Genomic DNA, 17,143 nt, shown 5'->3' with positions numbered 1-17,143 from the left:
GTAATGTATGTGACAAATCATTCTCTGGAAGTAATAGCTTAGCTATACACATACGTATTCATACAGGAGAGCAACCATATCAGTGTGATATCTGTGGTAAGTCCTTCTCTCAAAATGAACAATTAATTAATCACAAACGTATCCATACAGGTGAGAAGCCATACCACTGTGATACCTGTGGAAAATCATTCTTTCAGGGAAAATCTTTAATTACACACAAACGTGTTCATACAGGTGAGAAACCATATCACTGTGATATCTGTGACAAATCATTCTCTCGGGGAAATGTTTTAACTATTCACAAACGCATTCATACAGGAGAGAAGCCATATCACTGTGATGTCTGTGGTAAATCATTCTCCCATAATGATAGCTTAACTAGTCACAAACGCATTCATACAGGAGTGAAACCATATCACTGTGATATCTGTGGTAAATCTTTCTCCCATGGAAATACTTTAACAACTCACAGACGTATTCACACAGGGGAAAAACCATATCATTGTGATATCTGTGATAAATCATTCTATGGCAGTAGTACTTTAACTAAACACAAACGCATCCACACTGGAGAGAAACCATATCTCTGCGATATCTGTGGTAAATCATTCTCTCAAAAAGGTCACTTAAGTCAGCATGTAAGTATTCATACAGAACAGTAACTGTATGATGTGTACATCAACTTGAAGTAAATTACAGCACAGCAAATATATGACTTTGTTTTTCATCATAAAACGTCCTCCTCCCATGCTGGCATGGGTTGAATGGTTTTGGAGGAGCTGGCCAGGCAGAAGTCTGCAACATAGTACTGCGTCTGTTTTGGTTGGGTTTTTACAGCCAGATGCCCTTCCTAACACTAACCACCCTGTAGAATGGGCTGAGTGCTTTTTACGTGGCACCAGCAGAGGTGAAGTCAGTTTTGGCGTGGTTTTTACAGCTGGATGCCCTTCCTATCACCGACCACTCTGTAGAGTGGGCTGAGTGCTTTTTATATGGCCCCAGCACAGAGGAGGTCAGTTTTGGAGTGGTTTTTACAGCCAGATGCCCTTCCTAACACCAACCACCCTGTAGAGTGGGCTGAGTGCTTTTTACGTGACCCCAGCACAGGGCTGGTCAGTTTTGGCATGGTTTTTACAGCCAGATGCCCTTCCTAACACCAACCACCCTGTAGAGTGGGCTGAGTGCTTTTTACGTGACCCCAGCACAGGGCTGGTCAGTTTTGGCATGGTTTTTACAGCCAGATGCCCTTCCTAACACCAACCACCCTGTAGAGTGGGCTGAGTGCTTTTTACGTGACCCCAGCACAGGGCTGGTCAGTTTTGGCATGGTTTTTACAGCCAGATGCCCTTCCTAACACCAACCACCCTGTAGAGTGGGCTGAGTGCTTTTTACGTGGCCCCAGCACAGGGGAGGTCAGTTTTGCCATGGTTTTTACAGCCAGATGCCCTTCCTAACACCAACCACCCTGTAGAGTGGGTTGAGTGCTTTTTACGTGGCCCCAGGACAGGGGAGGTCAGTTTTGGCATGGTTTTTACAGCCAGATGCCCTTCCTAACACCAACCACCTCGTAGAGTGGGCTGAGTGCTTTTTACGTGGCCCCAGCACAGGGGAGGTCAGTTTTGGCATGGTTTTTACAGCCAGATGCCCTTCCTAACACCAACCACCTCGTAGAGTGGGCTGAGTGCTTTTTACGTGACCCCAGCACAGGGGAGGTCAGTTTTGGCGTGGTTTTTACAGCCAGATGCCCTTCCTAACACCAACCACTCCATAGAGTGGGCTGAGTGCTTTTTACATGGCACCAGCACAGGGGAGGTCAGTTTTGGCGTGGTTTTTACAGCTGGATGCCCTTCCTAACACCAACCACCTCGTAGAGTGGGCTGAGTGCTTTTTACGTGGCCCCAGCACAGGGGAGGTCAGTTTTGGCGTGGTTTTTACAGCCAGATGCCCTTCCTAACACCAACCACTCCATAGAGTGGGCTGAGTGCTTTTTACGTGGCCCCAGGACAGGGGAGGTCAGTTTTGGCGTGGTTTTTACAGCCGGATGCCCTTCCTAACACCAACCACCCTGTAGAGTGGGCTGAGTGCTTTTTACGTGGCCCCAGCACAGGGGAGGTCAGTTTTGGCGTGGTTTTTTCAGCTGGATGCCCTTCCAAACACCAACCACCCTGTAGAGTGGGCTGAGTGCTTTTTACGTGGCCCCAGCACAGGGGAGGTCATTTTTGACGTGGATTTTACAGCTAGATGCCCTTCCAAACACCAACCACTTTACAGTGCAGACTGAGTGCTTTTCGAGTGGCACCAGCTCTGGGGGAGGTGATCTTATGTCAGATGATGAAAGGCTAGAGTGTGACAGAGAGACGGAAACAGATGTCTTGCTGTAGAGGAGTTAACAAGAAAGTGGGCAGAAACAGGTGTGCTGTTGTAAAGGAACAAAATATTTTGTTGCATTTTCTTGTAGGCATAACAAGTAATTTTATAAATATTAACACTTTCTCTTGAGGCATTCTACAAACCCTCTTGATACCAACCTGCTTGTGACCATCCCTGCTTCATCATCATTTAGCGTCCGCTTTCCATGCTAGCATGGGTTGGACGGTTCAACTGGGTTCTGGGAAGCCAGAAGGCTGCACCAGGCCCAGTCTGATCTGGCAGTGTTTCTACGGCTGGATGCCCTTCCTAACGCCAACCACTCCGTGAGAGTAGTGGGTGCTTTTTACGTGCCACCGGCACAGGTGCCAGACGAGGCTGGCAAACGGCCACGGTCGGATGGTGCTTTTTACATGCCACCGGCACAGGTGCTTTTTACGTGCCACCAGCATGGGGGCCAGGCGAGGCTGGCAACAGCCATGATCGGATGGTGCTTTTTACGTGCCACCGGCACGGAGGCCCCTTGGGGGTGGCACTGGCAATGGCCCTGATACAAATTGTGAACAATGCAAGAAGTGGCCATCCAACCACATCCCAATCAGCAGAGAATATGGCAACAGTGCAGGAAATGTTTAATTGCAGCCTGCGAAAATCAACACATCAAGCGGCTTGTGGAAGTGGACTAACAAGATGCACAATATTCTCTCTCTTTCTCTTTTTTCTCTCTTTTACTTGTTTCAGTCATTTGACTGCGGCCATGCTGGAGCACCGCCTTTAGTCGAGCAAATCGACCCCGGGACTTATTCTTTGTAAGCCCAGTACTTATTCTATCGGTCTCTTTTGCCGAACCGCTAAGTGACGGGGACGTAAACACACCAGCATCGGTTGTCAAGCAATGCTAGGGGGACAAACACAGACACATAAACATATACACACACACTTATATACATATATACGACAGGCTTCTTTCAGTTTCCGTCTACCAAATCCACTCACAAGGCATTGGTCGGCCCGGGGCTATAGCAGAAGACACTTGCCCAAGATGCCACGCAGTGGGACTGAACCCGGAACCATGTGGTTGGTTAGCAAGCTACTTACCACACAGCCACCCCTGCGCCTATGTATGGTATTGCATAAAGAATTGAATTTTCGCCCATGGAAACCTCATTACGTGCAGAGGCTAAAACCTAAAGACTGTGACCACAGAAATCCAGATCTCACTCCATGTGACTTTTACTTGTGGGGTTACACAAAAGACGACGAGGTGTACAAGACAAACCTTGCACACTGGAGGACTTGGGAGACACAGATTCAGGAGGTTCTCAATGATATCTCAGGGTAACGGTTGTTCATTTCGTCCCTGGCCGTTTGAGGAAACTGATTTGACGTCATTGGTGCTTATGCTGAAATCTGAAAATTTACTTTCATTTTCCCATGTAAATAAAGAACATGTATCTTTTGTTTCAATAAATTTGCAAAAGGAATATGGATTTTATTACCAATTTTTAATGCGTACTTACTTTCCACCTACTCTGTGTATATATATTTGTCATTTACAGGGCTAAGCTCTTTGTGGATGTGAAACCAGACATAGACTTAACTACTTATAAATATAGAATAAAGGATAAAAGCCATCCTGTTCACTAATTATTTAAGTATGCTTAACCCTTTCGTTACTGTATTTATTTTGAGATGCTCTGTATTTCTTTCAATTACTTTAAATATAACAAAGAATTTAGTAAAATAACTTAGTTATCATTAAGCCAGTGTTAGGAACATAAATTGCGACTAAGGTTTGGTGGTATATTTTGATGCAAAACTTATGAAAACAAGACATTTGTACTCAGAACCAGAGCTGGTTTCAGCCGGGTTGGTAATGAAAGGGTTGACATAACATGGGTTGAAAAAGTAGCCCAGACGACTTTTGTAATAGAAGTGGGAGAGAAAAAAATGAAATAAAGGGTTTTTTGGTTATACAAAATTTGGATGTGATAGGAAAATTTAGATATTAGAACTGAAGTTAGCATCAGAGATTTGGTAGGAATCAGTAGTTCACGTGTCTGTAACAAATAAAAAGAAAGTTGCAGTTTGTTGCTATCAGTCTAATTCTCAATGATTTAGCTAGATAACTTTCCATCAGTATTTTTCTTTATCACGGCAGTAAGCTGGCAGAAACGTTAGCATGCTGGGTGAAATGCTTCATGGTATTTCATCTGTCTTTATGTTCTGAGTTCAAATTCTGCTGAGGTTGAGTTTGCTTTTCATCCTTTTGGGATTGATAAATTAAGTACCATTTATGCACTGGGGTCGATGTAATCGACTTAATACCTATGTCTGTCCTTGTTTGTCCCCTCTGTGTTTAGCCCCTTGTGGGTAATAAAGAAATAGGTATTTCGTCTGTCTTTATGTTCTGAGTTCAAATTCTGCTGAGGTTGAGTTTGCTTTTCATCCTTTTGGGATTGATAAATTAAGTACCATTTATGCACTGGGGTCGATGTAATCGACTTAATACCTATGTCTGTCCTTGTTTGTCCCCTCTGTGTTTAGCCCCTTGTGGGTAATAAAGAAATAGGTATTTCGTCTGTCTTTATGTTCTGAGTTCAAATTCTGCTGAGGTTGAGTTTGCTTTTCATCCTTTCGGGATTGATAAATTAAGTACCATTTATGCACTGGGGTCGATGTAATCGACTTAATACCTATGTCTGTCCTTGTTTGTCCCCTCTGTGTTTAGCCCCTTGTGGGTAATAAAGAAATAGGTATTTCGTCTGTCTTTATGTTCTGAGTTCAAATTCTGCTGAGGTTGAGTTTGCTTTTCATCCTTTCGGGATTGATAAATTAAGTACCATTTATGCACTGGGGTTGATGTAATCGACTTAATACCTATGTCTGTCCTTGTTTGTCCCCTCTGTGTTTAGCCCCTTGTGGGTAATAAAGAAATAGGTATTTCGTCTGTCTTTATGTTCTGAGTTCAAATTCTGCTGAGGTTGAGTTTGCTTTTCATCCTTTCGGGATTCATAAATTAAGTACCAGTTGCATACAGGGGTCGATCTAATCGACTGGCCCCCCCTCCCCAAGAATTTCGGGCCTTATTGCAGTGATCTGTCAATTTTTCTAAACCCTGTAAAAGAACTTGGAGGGTTGCACCTCTAGCTAGGCCTTTTGCAAACTCCTTAAAGCCAGGAGCTTTTTAGCACACCCTCATATATATGTATATGTAAAAAATACAAACTGGGACAAGAACGCAAAACATTTAGAAGACGATACAAAAAACACGGACGGGACATTCGAAGCCTTCAATCTTCAGTCAAGAACCGGATCATCCTCACAATTTCAGCTGATTATATATATATATATGTATATGTAAAAAAAATACAAACTGGGATTAGAACGCAAAACATTTAGAAGACGATACAAAAAACACGGACGGGACATTCGAAGCCTTCAATCTTCAGTCAAGAACCGGATCATCCTCACAATTTCAGCTGATTATATATATATATATGTATATGTAAAAAATACAAACTGGGATTAGAACGCAAAACATTTAGAAGACAATACAAAAAACACGGACGGGACATTCAAAGCCTTCAATCTTCAGTCAAGAACCGGATCATCCTCACAATTTCAGCTGATTATATATATATATATGTATATGTAAAAAAAATACAAACTGGGATTAGAACGCAAAACATTTAGAAGACAATACAAAAAACACGGACGGGACATTCGAAGCCTTCAATCTTCAGTCAAGAACCGGATCATCCTCACAATTTCAGCTGATTATATATATATGTATATGTAAAAAAAATACAAACTGGGATTAGAACGCAAAACATTTAGAAGACAATACAAAAAACACGGACGGGACATTCGAAGCCTTCAATCTTCAGTCAAGAACCGGATCATCCTCGCATCATTCTTGACTGAAGGCTTTGAATGTCCCGTCCGTGTTTTTTGTATTGTCTTCTAAATGTTTTGCATTCTTGTCTCAGTTTGTATTTTTTACATATATATATATATAGCAGCGCCCGTACCCTTTTGGTCTTATATATATATATATATATAGAGAGAGAGAGAGAGAGAGAGAGAAATGCTACTGGCTTCTGCACAGTTTCTGTCTTCCAAATCCACTCACAAAGCATCAGACTGCCCTGGGGCTATAGTAGAACACACTTGCTCAAGGTGCCACTCAGTGACTAAACCCCAAAACCATGTTTGGAAGGGAACTGCATAACCACACAGCCATGCCTGATAAAATACATTTGGCTCAGTTTTTAAAGTGTCAGCCATCACCCAAAGTGGAGCATATGCTAATTTCCTCGATGTTACGCGAGTATTTTTTAAAAATTTTACTTGTTTCAGTCATTTTGACTGTGGCCATGCTGGAGCACCGCCTTTAATCGAGCAAACTCGACCCCGGGACTTATTCTTTGTAAGCCCAGTACTTATTCTATCGGTCTCTTTTGCCGAACTGCTAAGTGATGGGGACATAAACACACCAGCATTGGTTGTCAAGCAATGCTAGGGGAACAAACACAGACACACAAACATACATATATACGACGGGCTTCTTTCAGTTTCCATCTACCAAATCCACTGACAAGGCTTTGGTCGGCCCAAGGCTATAGTAGAAGACACTTGCCCACGGTGCCATGCAAGTATAAGAACCTTGTTTTCTAATCAGGAATGGCTCACCAGCAAAATGTTTTGTAACATTAGAGGGACCTCTACATCAATGTCTTTAGTGCAGAATCTAACACTGTGCATTCTGAATTAATTTTACTTTCTAGCGAAGTGTATTTTTGAAGGCATGCAAGCTGCTGTGGGTGTGGAGAGGCAGAAATCATACCTCGCAGCAAATGTGACGACTGAAACTTGAAAAATCAGAATAAAAAATTTTGTAATATTTTAAGGAATAAATAAGAAGAAAAATGGTTTTAAAACATTTATTTACAAATGGAGTTTTATTGAATGCTTTGAATTTGTTCTATTTTCTGATGAAATGCATTTTTTGACGATTTAGCATGGAGGAGTCATAGACAGCTGGATGATTTGACAAGGGAGACAACCTGTAATTTCTTGCCTACATTTTCGCTCTGTTCACAATACTTGAAGCAACTCGTTGAACTTTGCCAGAGGTATGAATTGCTTTGGCTAATCTATTTAAGATTTGCTCAGCCAAAAAAACAGCATTAATCCAACCTATATTTCAAACAGGTGTTGCATACATAATGGTGAATATAAGATAAACTAAAAGAGTACTTAACGTTGAGTATACTAGCCATCTCAATATGGCTAACCACTAAGGGTGGGTGTTACTGTAGCTTGTAGCCCCAGGAGAACATCGTCTCCAGCTGGCTTTAGGCACACTTTCTGTGCCCTTATGGTATTTGCAAAGGGAGGTCATCGCTCTCTCGTAAGCCTATAAAATACCATAAAGGCACAGAAAGTGTGTCTAAAGCCAGCCTTAGTGGTTAGCCATATTGAGATGGCTAGTATACTTTACGTTGTCGAGCGGTTACTATTTGCATCTCATTCAGAGATTTATTATTGCTTAAAAGAGTACTGAAAGGCTGAAAAGCAAGAATAATAACTTTTTTAATATTTCAGGGGAAAATACTGAGAGAAGTGGTATTAAAAAGTTTATTAAAAAATTTTTTAAAGGGATTTAAAAAAATTTAAATGGAAATTGTAGTTAAGACACCCGTACCGGTGACACGTAAAAAGCACCATCCGAACGTGGCAGATACTAGTGCCGCCTGACTGGCGTCCGTGTCGGTGACACGTAAAAGCACCAACCGATCGTGGCCGTTTGCCAGCTTGCTCTGGTCCCTGTGCTGGTGGCACGTAAAAAACACCCACTACACTCACGGAGTGGTTGACGTTAGGAAGGGCATCCAGCTGTAGAAACACTGCCAGATCAGACTGGAGCCTGGTGCAGCCTCCATGGCTTGCCAGACCCCCGGTCGAACCGTCCAACCCATGCCAGCATGGAGAACGGACGTTAAACGATGATTATAATTTTGGGTGATTCTGTTGAATATGTTTCATAGTTTGAAAAAGTGTACTTCTTTGAAGTTCACCTTGTTGCTGTAAGTGGGGAGGCACAAGGTGTACAAAGCTAAATGATCCGGTGGAGAAGATAATTTGTATTTTTATGCTTGTCTCATCACATTATCTGAAACTTTCAAAACATTCATTATATTTGCATATGAACAATGGTTGTCCTCAACAATTATATTTTTCAGTATATTTCATCCATTAAAATGTTTGCTAATTGCTTGGCTCCTGAAATTAATTGGGGTTTTTTTTTTTTTTGTCTTTGCAGCACCTTTCATAATTATCTTTTTCACACTTTATACATCAACATTAAAAAACCTCACACACGAAGTTCATCATAGCCTTTCCTTTACGAAGGAACAACTTTCCTGAGATCTCTGACTCTGGTGTAGAGAACTCCTTGTGTAAGCAACCCCCACAATACAACTAGAACAGGAAAGTGCCAGGCGTAATATTGCCATCAAAGCGTTACTTCTTTTAGACAATGCACTGAACCACCCAGCAAAGTGGACAGTTTCAAGTATCTAGGATCCACATTGATCATAGATATAACAAAAGGAGATAACAAGCCTCTGCTACCACAATAAAACTGAACAGCATATGGAAAACCTTTTTGGTAATGTGAGAGCTGAATCATTATCATCATCATCATCATCATCCCCTTCACTGGGACGTTATTAATACAGCCTCTGTCTCAGACCTTCCCAAGGATGAACGAGGCAACCAAAGTACCTGGATGTTATCCCTTAAATGAGCTTACACCTGAATATCCCACAAAATATAACTTCTTTGCTCCAGTCAAAAAATGAAAGTATGATACCTAATTTCAAGGTATATTATATGAAACAAAACTTCAAACAACTTATGAAAGCAATTGACAGGGAAGAAATTCAGAATAATGGATGCTGTACATAACTTTGAATAGTGCTTGCAAAAATATGTGGCCAGACTGTATCCATGACATTGAAGAAAGTCTACATCAAATTCAGAAAGATATTGCAATAATTTATAGAAGATAAAGTGATTCAGTTGCTAGCATCCGAGAAAAAAAGTTTATCTGACAAGGAGCTGATGCTTTTAAGATAAGGACAAGCTGAAAATACAGGCAAGACAACAGAAGTTCCACCTACACCACTTCAGCTAAAAAAATTATTGCTAAATGGTTGGCAGTTATAGAGGAAGATCTGCAGGTTTTTGCTGATAGTGATCCTAATCACATAACACAAAAATTACAAAAGGAGTTTACAATGAGCGCAGTTCCTATTCTGAGCAGTACAAAGAAATAATGCCTTGAGCTGGCAGAATTGTTATCATCAAAGGAGGACGGCCCATTTCCAACCTGCACTTTACAGATGATGACGACCTGATAGGAAATAGTGAAGCAGTTCAAATTCCGCCGAGGTCGACTTTGCCTTTCATCCTTTCGGGGTCGATAAATTAAGTACCAGTTACGCACTGGGGTCGATGTAATTGACTTAATCCCTTTGTCTGTCCTCTCTGTGTTTAGCCCCTTGTGGGTAGTAAAGAAATAAGAACTACAGGACCACCAAACTGGAAAAACTATTAGGAGCATACAGGATGGAGACCAGCTCAAAAAGAGTAAGATTCTGGTTAATAGTAACATCCAAAACACAGCAACATCATGCTAAACTGAGAGAGACTTGATGAAGGACACTTTCAAGTACCTAGGATCCACATTGACCATAGATAACAAGACTTAGTTTAGTCTCTGCTGCCATGATAAAACTGAACAACTGGGCCATTGCGCCTCCACACATATATAAATAGAACACCAATGAGTGTATACAATGCATTTGTGTGTATACATTTCAGGTATCTTCTAAGTCTTACACTGATGTTTGTTATCTCAGATTATCTTCTGACATTGGCATCAGAGAATTGTCTGCCTCAGATACATCATCAATATTTATTATCTTTTAAAGACTATAAAGATGTCTATGCAGAACAAATATAACGTGACAATTTGCTGGGACTACCCGTCAGGTGACGGTCGTTTAGAAAAAGTGCAGGCTAAAACTACGTGCCTTCACTAGTCAATTAAGGTGAGGCAGTGTCACATGACAACTTGCTGGGGCTGCCTGCTGGAGCCTCGCGGCAGGTATTTAACCCTTTAGTGTTCAGATTATTCTATCAAACATAATGCTTATTGATTCCCATTGATTTGAATTAATCATGCATTATCTCATATCTTCAAGATCTTGATGGTGTAATTATCTAATGTAGAATAACATTGTAGGGTAGGTGTGAGGGCCTGGATCTGGTCAGTTTGAACATAAAACAGATTAAATATTATAGCCGGATATGGCCGGTTTAAATACTAATGGGTTAAAGAGAAAAATTTGACAAGTCAGTCAGTCACCGGTTGGCACCGTCATCGAGTGGTTGTTTTTTTGTGAGCTGCTGACTGTTGGTTGAGTGTCGAATTTATTATTGTTGAACGTTTCGGTGTAAGGTTTTTGGTTGTTGTCTGTCTGTGTTGAGACAGACAAGGAGAAGATGGACTGCCCCTCCCTAACGGGAGAGACGGCCGGGAAAAATTTGTTTGAAAGTTTGTCGGAATTGTCGACGTCTGAGAAGGAACTAGAAAGAGCAGTGAAAAGAATGGATAAGAAGCTTGAAAATACGTATGCAGGAGTAACGAAGAAGAAGTCGGAAGAAAAGGGGATAGACCTGGTTAAACTGCCAGGTTTCCAGGAATTTATGAAAGACGAAGACGGGGAAGTCGAACTGTCACCACCAACAAAGCGTGGGGAGTGGTTCGAACGCAGGACCGTCAAATATAGAGCGTACGCAAATGGAAGGAAAAGAATTGAAATAGTAAGCATGGAAATTATTGAAGAGGTGCTAAAACAGACAGAGGAGGAAATTGTTTATTTGACAAGAGGAATGGAATATGGTACAGCGACGGTGCAATATAGGAGCGAGAGTGTCGCAAGAAAAATGGCAGCCAAGGCAGTAAGAACGGAGAAGGTGTACCTACTACCTTTCGTACCTAAACAGAACTACGAGAATTAGGGTGGAGGGAATTATCCCACACCTAGAGGGAGAATATATAGCAGCAGCTGTGATTAAAGGAAATGAAGAAAAGGTAGACATCCTCCATGCCACCATAAAATATGAAGGCTGGAGGGGTGCTACCCTGGACATGAACGTACAGGCGGAGATCAAAACGCTAGAAGGATTAACAGAAGATATAAGAATGGGAAACATCATCATGAGAGTGTGGGTGGAGGGCAGGGCCCCGCGCTGTTATAAGTGTGGCCAGAGAGGCCACATAAGAGCCAACTGCCCTCCCCCCCATTAAAGGGAAAGGAAATCGTTACGGAACCCCAAAAAGGGGAAGAAACTAAAGAAGAGAACCAGACAGAAGAGGAGGAGATCCAGCAAGAGTGGGAAGAAGGAAGGAAAAGAAGAAAGAGAAGAAGGAGAAAAGCAAATAGTACGGAACCCCAATCCACCCGCACCCTCTGAGTCCCACCCTTCCCCTGCAAACAGTGAACCCACCAACAAGAAAACAGAAAGATATGGATGCGGAACCACAAAGAGAGGTAGAGGAGGAGCAGAAACCAAAGGAGAAAGAGACAAAAGAAGAGGAGGAGGATTCAAAAGAATGGGAAGAAGCCAGGAAAAAGAGGAAGAGAAGAATAAGAGGAAAAGCAAATAGTATAGAACCCCAATCCACCCCAACACCACCCACACCCTCTCCCTACAGACGGTGAACCCACCCGCTCCCCTCCAACAAGAAAACAGAAAAGAAAAGACACACACAACCAAGATAAAAAAAAATGAACCCAGGCCAAACATTGTATGTATGACGGGAAAAGAAAAGATAAAAAAGACAATGGAAGAATATCAATGGTGTGTGACAGAGGACCGATCAGGTATGCAGTAATTGGAAAGGTACGAATGGACGAGTTTATGGTAATGTGTGAGGGGGAGGATTGGGAAGTAAGTGAAGTGAGAATGGTCAAAAAAATCATGAGGGATTTGGAAGAGACGTTTGAGAGAAGGATGGAGATGGATGGATTTTGTATAGGAACTGAACAAGGAGCCCCAACAGGCGCAGGAGTGGCTGTGTGGTAAGTAGCTTGCTAACCAACCACATGGTTCCGGGTTCAGTCCCACTGCGTGGCATCTTGGGCAAGTGTCTTCTGCTATAGCCCCGGGCCGACCAATGCCTTGTGAGTGGATTTGGTAGACGGAAACTGAAAGAAGCCTGTCGTATATATGTATATATATATATGTATATATATATATATATATATATAGATATGTGTGTGTGTGTGTGTTTGTCCCCCTAGCATTGCTTGACAACCAATGCTTGTGTGTTTACGTCCCCATCACTTAGCGGTTCGGCAAAAGAGACCGGTAGAATAAGTACTGGGCTTACAAAGAATAAGTCCCGGGGTCGACTTGCTCAACTAAAGGCGGTGCTCCAGCATGGCCGCAGTCAAATGACTGAAACAAGTAAAAGAAAAGGAGCATTTGTTTGGGACTAATAACTAAAGGACAGGTAAGTGATGCTAGCGGATGGGGCCGTTAGCGTCGCTTTCATAATATCATTTTCATAAATTCATGTATTCATTATTATGTTTTGTGTCCCCAATGTTTGTACTGTCCGTTCTGTGTCGCCCTCTATGGGTAATAAAGAAATCAGTCACCGGCTGACACTCGCTGATGATACATCGAAGAGGCCAGGGAACAGAAGAAAGAAGACATGCACCCAACACCAGAACTGAAGACACCTCCGAAAGGGGGGGCCCCACCACGTCAAAACAGTAGAGGAGTAGGGGCCGAAACCGGATGTGGTTCCTCCTGATGATGTCTTGAGCTAACTGGATCCTATAAAGGAGCTGTTGTGGTAGCAGAATACGAAACACCGTTGTAATTCCTCCTGGTCGATGTAAATCTGTGGTGGAATTACCCTAGGATAATTTGTATGAACTGAGAGAAATAGCAATATCTCGCTTAATCACTATCCAGAAAACTTGTACTTGTGACGGCATTCACCCAGGGCGGGTTGAGCCGGCTTTTTCCTCTGGTCCTGACGGCATCATGAACCATGGCGGCCAACGCTCGACAGTCCTGTGCGAGGCCACTGGAGACAGCGACCCATTCGTGGTTCCATCTGTGCAGACCGACCACCTGTGGACCCAAGAGTTTAGAGAGGTCCTCCTTTATCGTCGTTGCCCAGGTCTTCAGCCGCCCGCCCGTGCGCTTGCGCCAGTTGGGAAGTGGTGCAAATTCCAAGAGGCGTCTGATCGGCAACCGGCAGCTTCGAGGTCGTTCTGTCCCTGCGTCTATGGAGACTCCACGGCAAATAGGGCGTCCCGTCACTCGGGAAATGCATGCTGGATGTCGGCGACCGCTTGTGAATACAATATTCCCATGAAACTTCTTGTATGAATCCTACGACCACCATGGCAATGAATACGAATACTATCCAGAATTTCTGCAAGATGACTTTGCATGTTAACTGAACATGGATTACAAATTACAGAGGAGTTTGTAAAAGCTGTACATATTGATAAAGATCACAGTTGGTGGAAATAAAAATATTTGTTAAGAAACCACTATGAACAAAGTTCAATATTGTGGCTTAGAAGGATAATTTTGGAAAATAAATTGTAGGAGAATGAGGTTAAATTTAAAGCATAATTTAACAGGATTCTCCTGAGGGTATGAAGATAAGAACAGGTGAAACATCATAACACTGTTATACCTGTAAGAAGATACTTTCCCAAAATAGTAACTTCATTAAACATAAACTATGAACAAAGTTGAATATTGTGGATTAGAAGGTCAATACGGAAAATAAATTGTAGGAGAATGAGGTTAAATTTAAAGCATAATTGAACAGGATTCTCCTGAGGGTATGAAGAATAGAACAGGTGAAACATCGTAACACTGTTATACCTGTAAGAACAGGTGAAACATCGTAACACTGTTATACCTGTAAGAAGATACTTTCCCAAAATAGTAACTTCATTAAACAAGGATTCTCCTGAGGGTATGAAGAAAAGAAGAGGTGAAAGATTCGTAACACTGTTATACCTGTAAGAAGATACTTTCCCAAAATAGTAACTTCATTAAACACAAACTATGAACAAAGTTGAATATTGTGGATTAGAAGGTCAAATACGGAAAATAAATTGTAGGAGAATGAGGTTAAATTTAAAGCATAATTGAACAGGATTCTCCTGAGGGTATGAAGAATAGAACAGGTGAAACATCGTAACACTGTTATACCTGTAAGAACAGGTGAAACATCGTAACACTGTTATACCTGTAAGAAGATACTTTCCCAAAATAGTAACTTTATTAAATAAGGATTCTCCTGAGAGTATGAAGAAAAGAACAGGTGAAACATCGTAACACAGTTATACCTTTAAGAAGATACTTTCCAAAAATAGTAACTTCATTAAACACAAACTATGAACAAAGTTCAATATTGTGGATTGGAAGGTGAAATATGGAAAATAAATTGTTGGAGAATGAGATTAAATTTAAAGCATAATTTAACAGGATTCTCCTGAGGGTATAAAGAAAAAAAAAAAGGTGAAACATTGTAACACTGTTATACCTGTAAGAGGATACTTTCCCAAAATATTAACTGTGGGATGACGTCAGCTGCGGGGTGCGTTGACCGGAAGCTGGGGCAAGCGGAAGGGGTCAGCCGTCAAGCGTGCGCAGGGGGCGTAAGTTGACCTTTCCAACGTGGGTCGTGCTGGCGACAAGACGGGCGAGGAAGTCGCAAAAGGGTTTGGGGCTAGCAGCTGCTATTGTTAGTGTTCGGGTAGGGCTGTGAGGAAGGACCAGCCATCTCTGGAGGATCTCCGTCACCACGAAGAGAAGGTAGGTGCCTCTATATTCAAATCGCATACACTCACTACAAGCTATTTCGGCAGTTCGTAAACATTCACATTTTTTTTCAATACGATGTCTGCAAAAATTAGGATCGCCAGTGACGTCGTCAGACCTTTTAACGGCGAAGGCGATGTAGTGGCCTGGATTCAGAAAATCAGGCTAGTGGCGAGACTGCAGGGCATAAGCGACGTGGCGAGTCTTATGGCGCTGTATTTGGAAGGGAGTGCGTTGTCGCTTTACCTAGAGATGGATGAAGAAGAACGGCTCTGCGATGAGAATATAGAGCGGCGCTTGTGTGACGCATACACTGAATGCGAGTACACAGCTTTCACTAAGCTAGGTGCAATCAGGTGGACAGGAGGCCAGGTGGATGATTTTGCATCGGAAGCTAGAAGGCTAGCGACTCTGGCCGGGTTTGCCGGAGAAGGACTGAAGAGAGCAGCCCGAATGGCGTTCGTGAATGGGTTCCCCGATGATGTAGGGATTCACCTACAACGACTGCCCGGGGTCAAAAAGATGCCATTGAGCGAACTTGTAACTCATGCTCGCGGGTTGACGAGACACTCTGAGCGGAAGGCGATAGCGATGGCGGTGACGGAGGCGTGTAAAGACGGCCGACGTCCCGAGAAAGAGGTACAGAAGCCCACTGTGCAACGAGAGCGGCCGTTCTCAGGACGGTGTTTTAGATGCCAGGGACCGCACATGGCGCGGGACTGTACGCAGCCGGGGCCCGTTTGCTATCGATGCAGGCAGACAGGGCATATTGCCCGTGATTGCGGCCAGGGAAACGACCGCGGGGAAGTTGCTGCCTCTTGAACTTTCCCCTCAAACGAGTAGAGGCGCTATTGGAGACGCTGCCATTGATTGACGTGGAGGCCGAGGGGGAGACGTTCAAGGCCCTTGTGGATACGGGCTGTACGACCACCCTGGTGACTTCGAGGGTGACGAAGGAATGGAACGGGGTGTGTAGTGTCCGGGCGGTCGACGGCAGCGAAATCCGTTGCAGAGGCAGTAGCAAGGTAGAGATAGTGGTGCACGGCGCGACGCTAAGGCTACAGGCAATTGTGGCCGAACGCGTGATAAATGGAGTTGATGTGGTGATGGGGATGGACGCCATCAACTGCCTCGGTGGCGTCAGTGTTGTGGGAAATGAGGTCACGTTCGGAAGCGTGGGGGCGTCGTGCACTGCGAGTCAGGATCGCCAGTGGGAGCAGAGCCCCGCGAGGGACTGCGCCGCTTACACCATCGAGGACAAAGACTTTCAGGCAGCGTTTGATGGTCAGCGGTAGACGATAGAGTGGAAATGGAAGGACGAGCCCCCGACACTGGAGAACAGGGTGAGCTGTTACCAGCATACCCTGAAAGGCCACGCCAGGGTTGAGTTTGAAGACGAGGTGGAGAGGTGGATCGAGGAAGGGGTCCTTGTCCCTTGGAAGGAGGAGGTAGCGGGCGGAGTGCTACCCCTGATGGCGGTGGTGCAGCCTACGAAGGGAAAAGTCAGACCGGTGCTGGACTTCAGGGAGCTAAACCAGCACATATCGTGTCACACGGGAGGTGAGGCGACAGACGTTTGTGGTGAGGCATTACGTAAGTGGAGATAGTAAGAAGATACTTTCCCAAAATAGTAACTTCATTAAACAAGGATTCTCCGTAGGGTATGAAGATAAGAACAGGTGAAACATCGTAACACTGTTATACCTGTAAGAAGATACTTTCCCAAAATAGTAACTTTATTAAATAAGGATTCTCCTGAGAGTATGAAGAAAAGAACAGGTGAAACATCGTAACACCGTTATACCTGTAAGAAGATACTTTCCCAAAATAGTAA

The 17,143-nt window shown here is 43.2% G+C and overlaps 1 protein-coding gene and 2 long non-coding RNA genes across 7 annotated transcripts in view; 1 reads left to right on the top strand and 2 right to left on the bottom strand.

Annotated features, from left to right (window-relative positions):
* Positions 1–1,039, top strand: part of LOC118768615 (zinc finger protein 239-like) — a 6,136-nt gene extending 5,097 nt beyond the window's left edge. For 2 of the 3 annotated variants that reach the window (XM_036515437.1, XM_036515436.1), the window contains exon 2: positions 1–1,034. This exon is cut by the window's left edge and continues 818 nt beyond it. In XM_036515437.1, coding sequence (XP_036371330.1) covers positions 1–662 — 662 coding nt within the window. In that variant the 3' untranslated portion in view covers positions 663–1,034. The other variant, XM_036515438.1, reaches the window with a different exon arrangement.
* A 6,261-nt stretch (positions 1,040–7,300) lies between these two features.
* LOC118768631 lies at positions 7,301–7,975 on the bottom strand. Its single transcript, XR_005004415.1, has 2 exons — positions 7,934–7,975; positions 7,301–7,628 (listed from the first exon to the last, which is right to left on the bottom strand). It is a non-coding gene; the product is annotated as an uncharacterized LOC118768631 (long non-coding RNA).
* A 4,829-nt stretch (positions 7,976–12,804) lies between these two features.
* On the bottom strand, positions 12,805–16,316 carry LOC118768627. 3 transcript variants are annotated; one of them, XR_005004409.1, is made up of 3 exons: positions 15,032–16,316; positions 14,503–14,734; positions 12,805–14,364 (listed from the first exon to the last, which is right to left on the bottom strand). It is a non-coding gene; the product is annotated as an uncharacterized LOC118768627 (long non-coding RNA). The 3 variants fall into 3 exon arrangements; XR_005004411.1 differs by having other exon boundaries at positions 14,503–14,697; XR_005004410.1 differs by lacking the exon at positions 15,032–16,316 and adding an exon at positions 14,735–15,020 and having other exon boundaries at positions 14,503–14,697.
* Between the last annotated feature and the right edge of the window lie 827 nt (positions 16,317–17,143).

This window comes from Octopus sinensis, linkage group LG30 (assembly GCF_006345805.1).
Source record: "Octopus sinensis linkage group LG30, ASM634580v1, whole genome shotgun sequence".
Taxonomy (NCBI): Eukaryota; Metazoa; Mollusca; class Cephalopoda; order Octopoda; family Octopodidae; genus Octopus; species Octopus sinensis.
The sequence above is the reverse complement of the archived record's forward strand: the minus strand, read 5'-3'. Positions and strand labels throughout refer to the sequence as shown.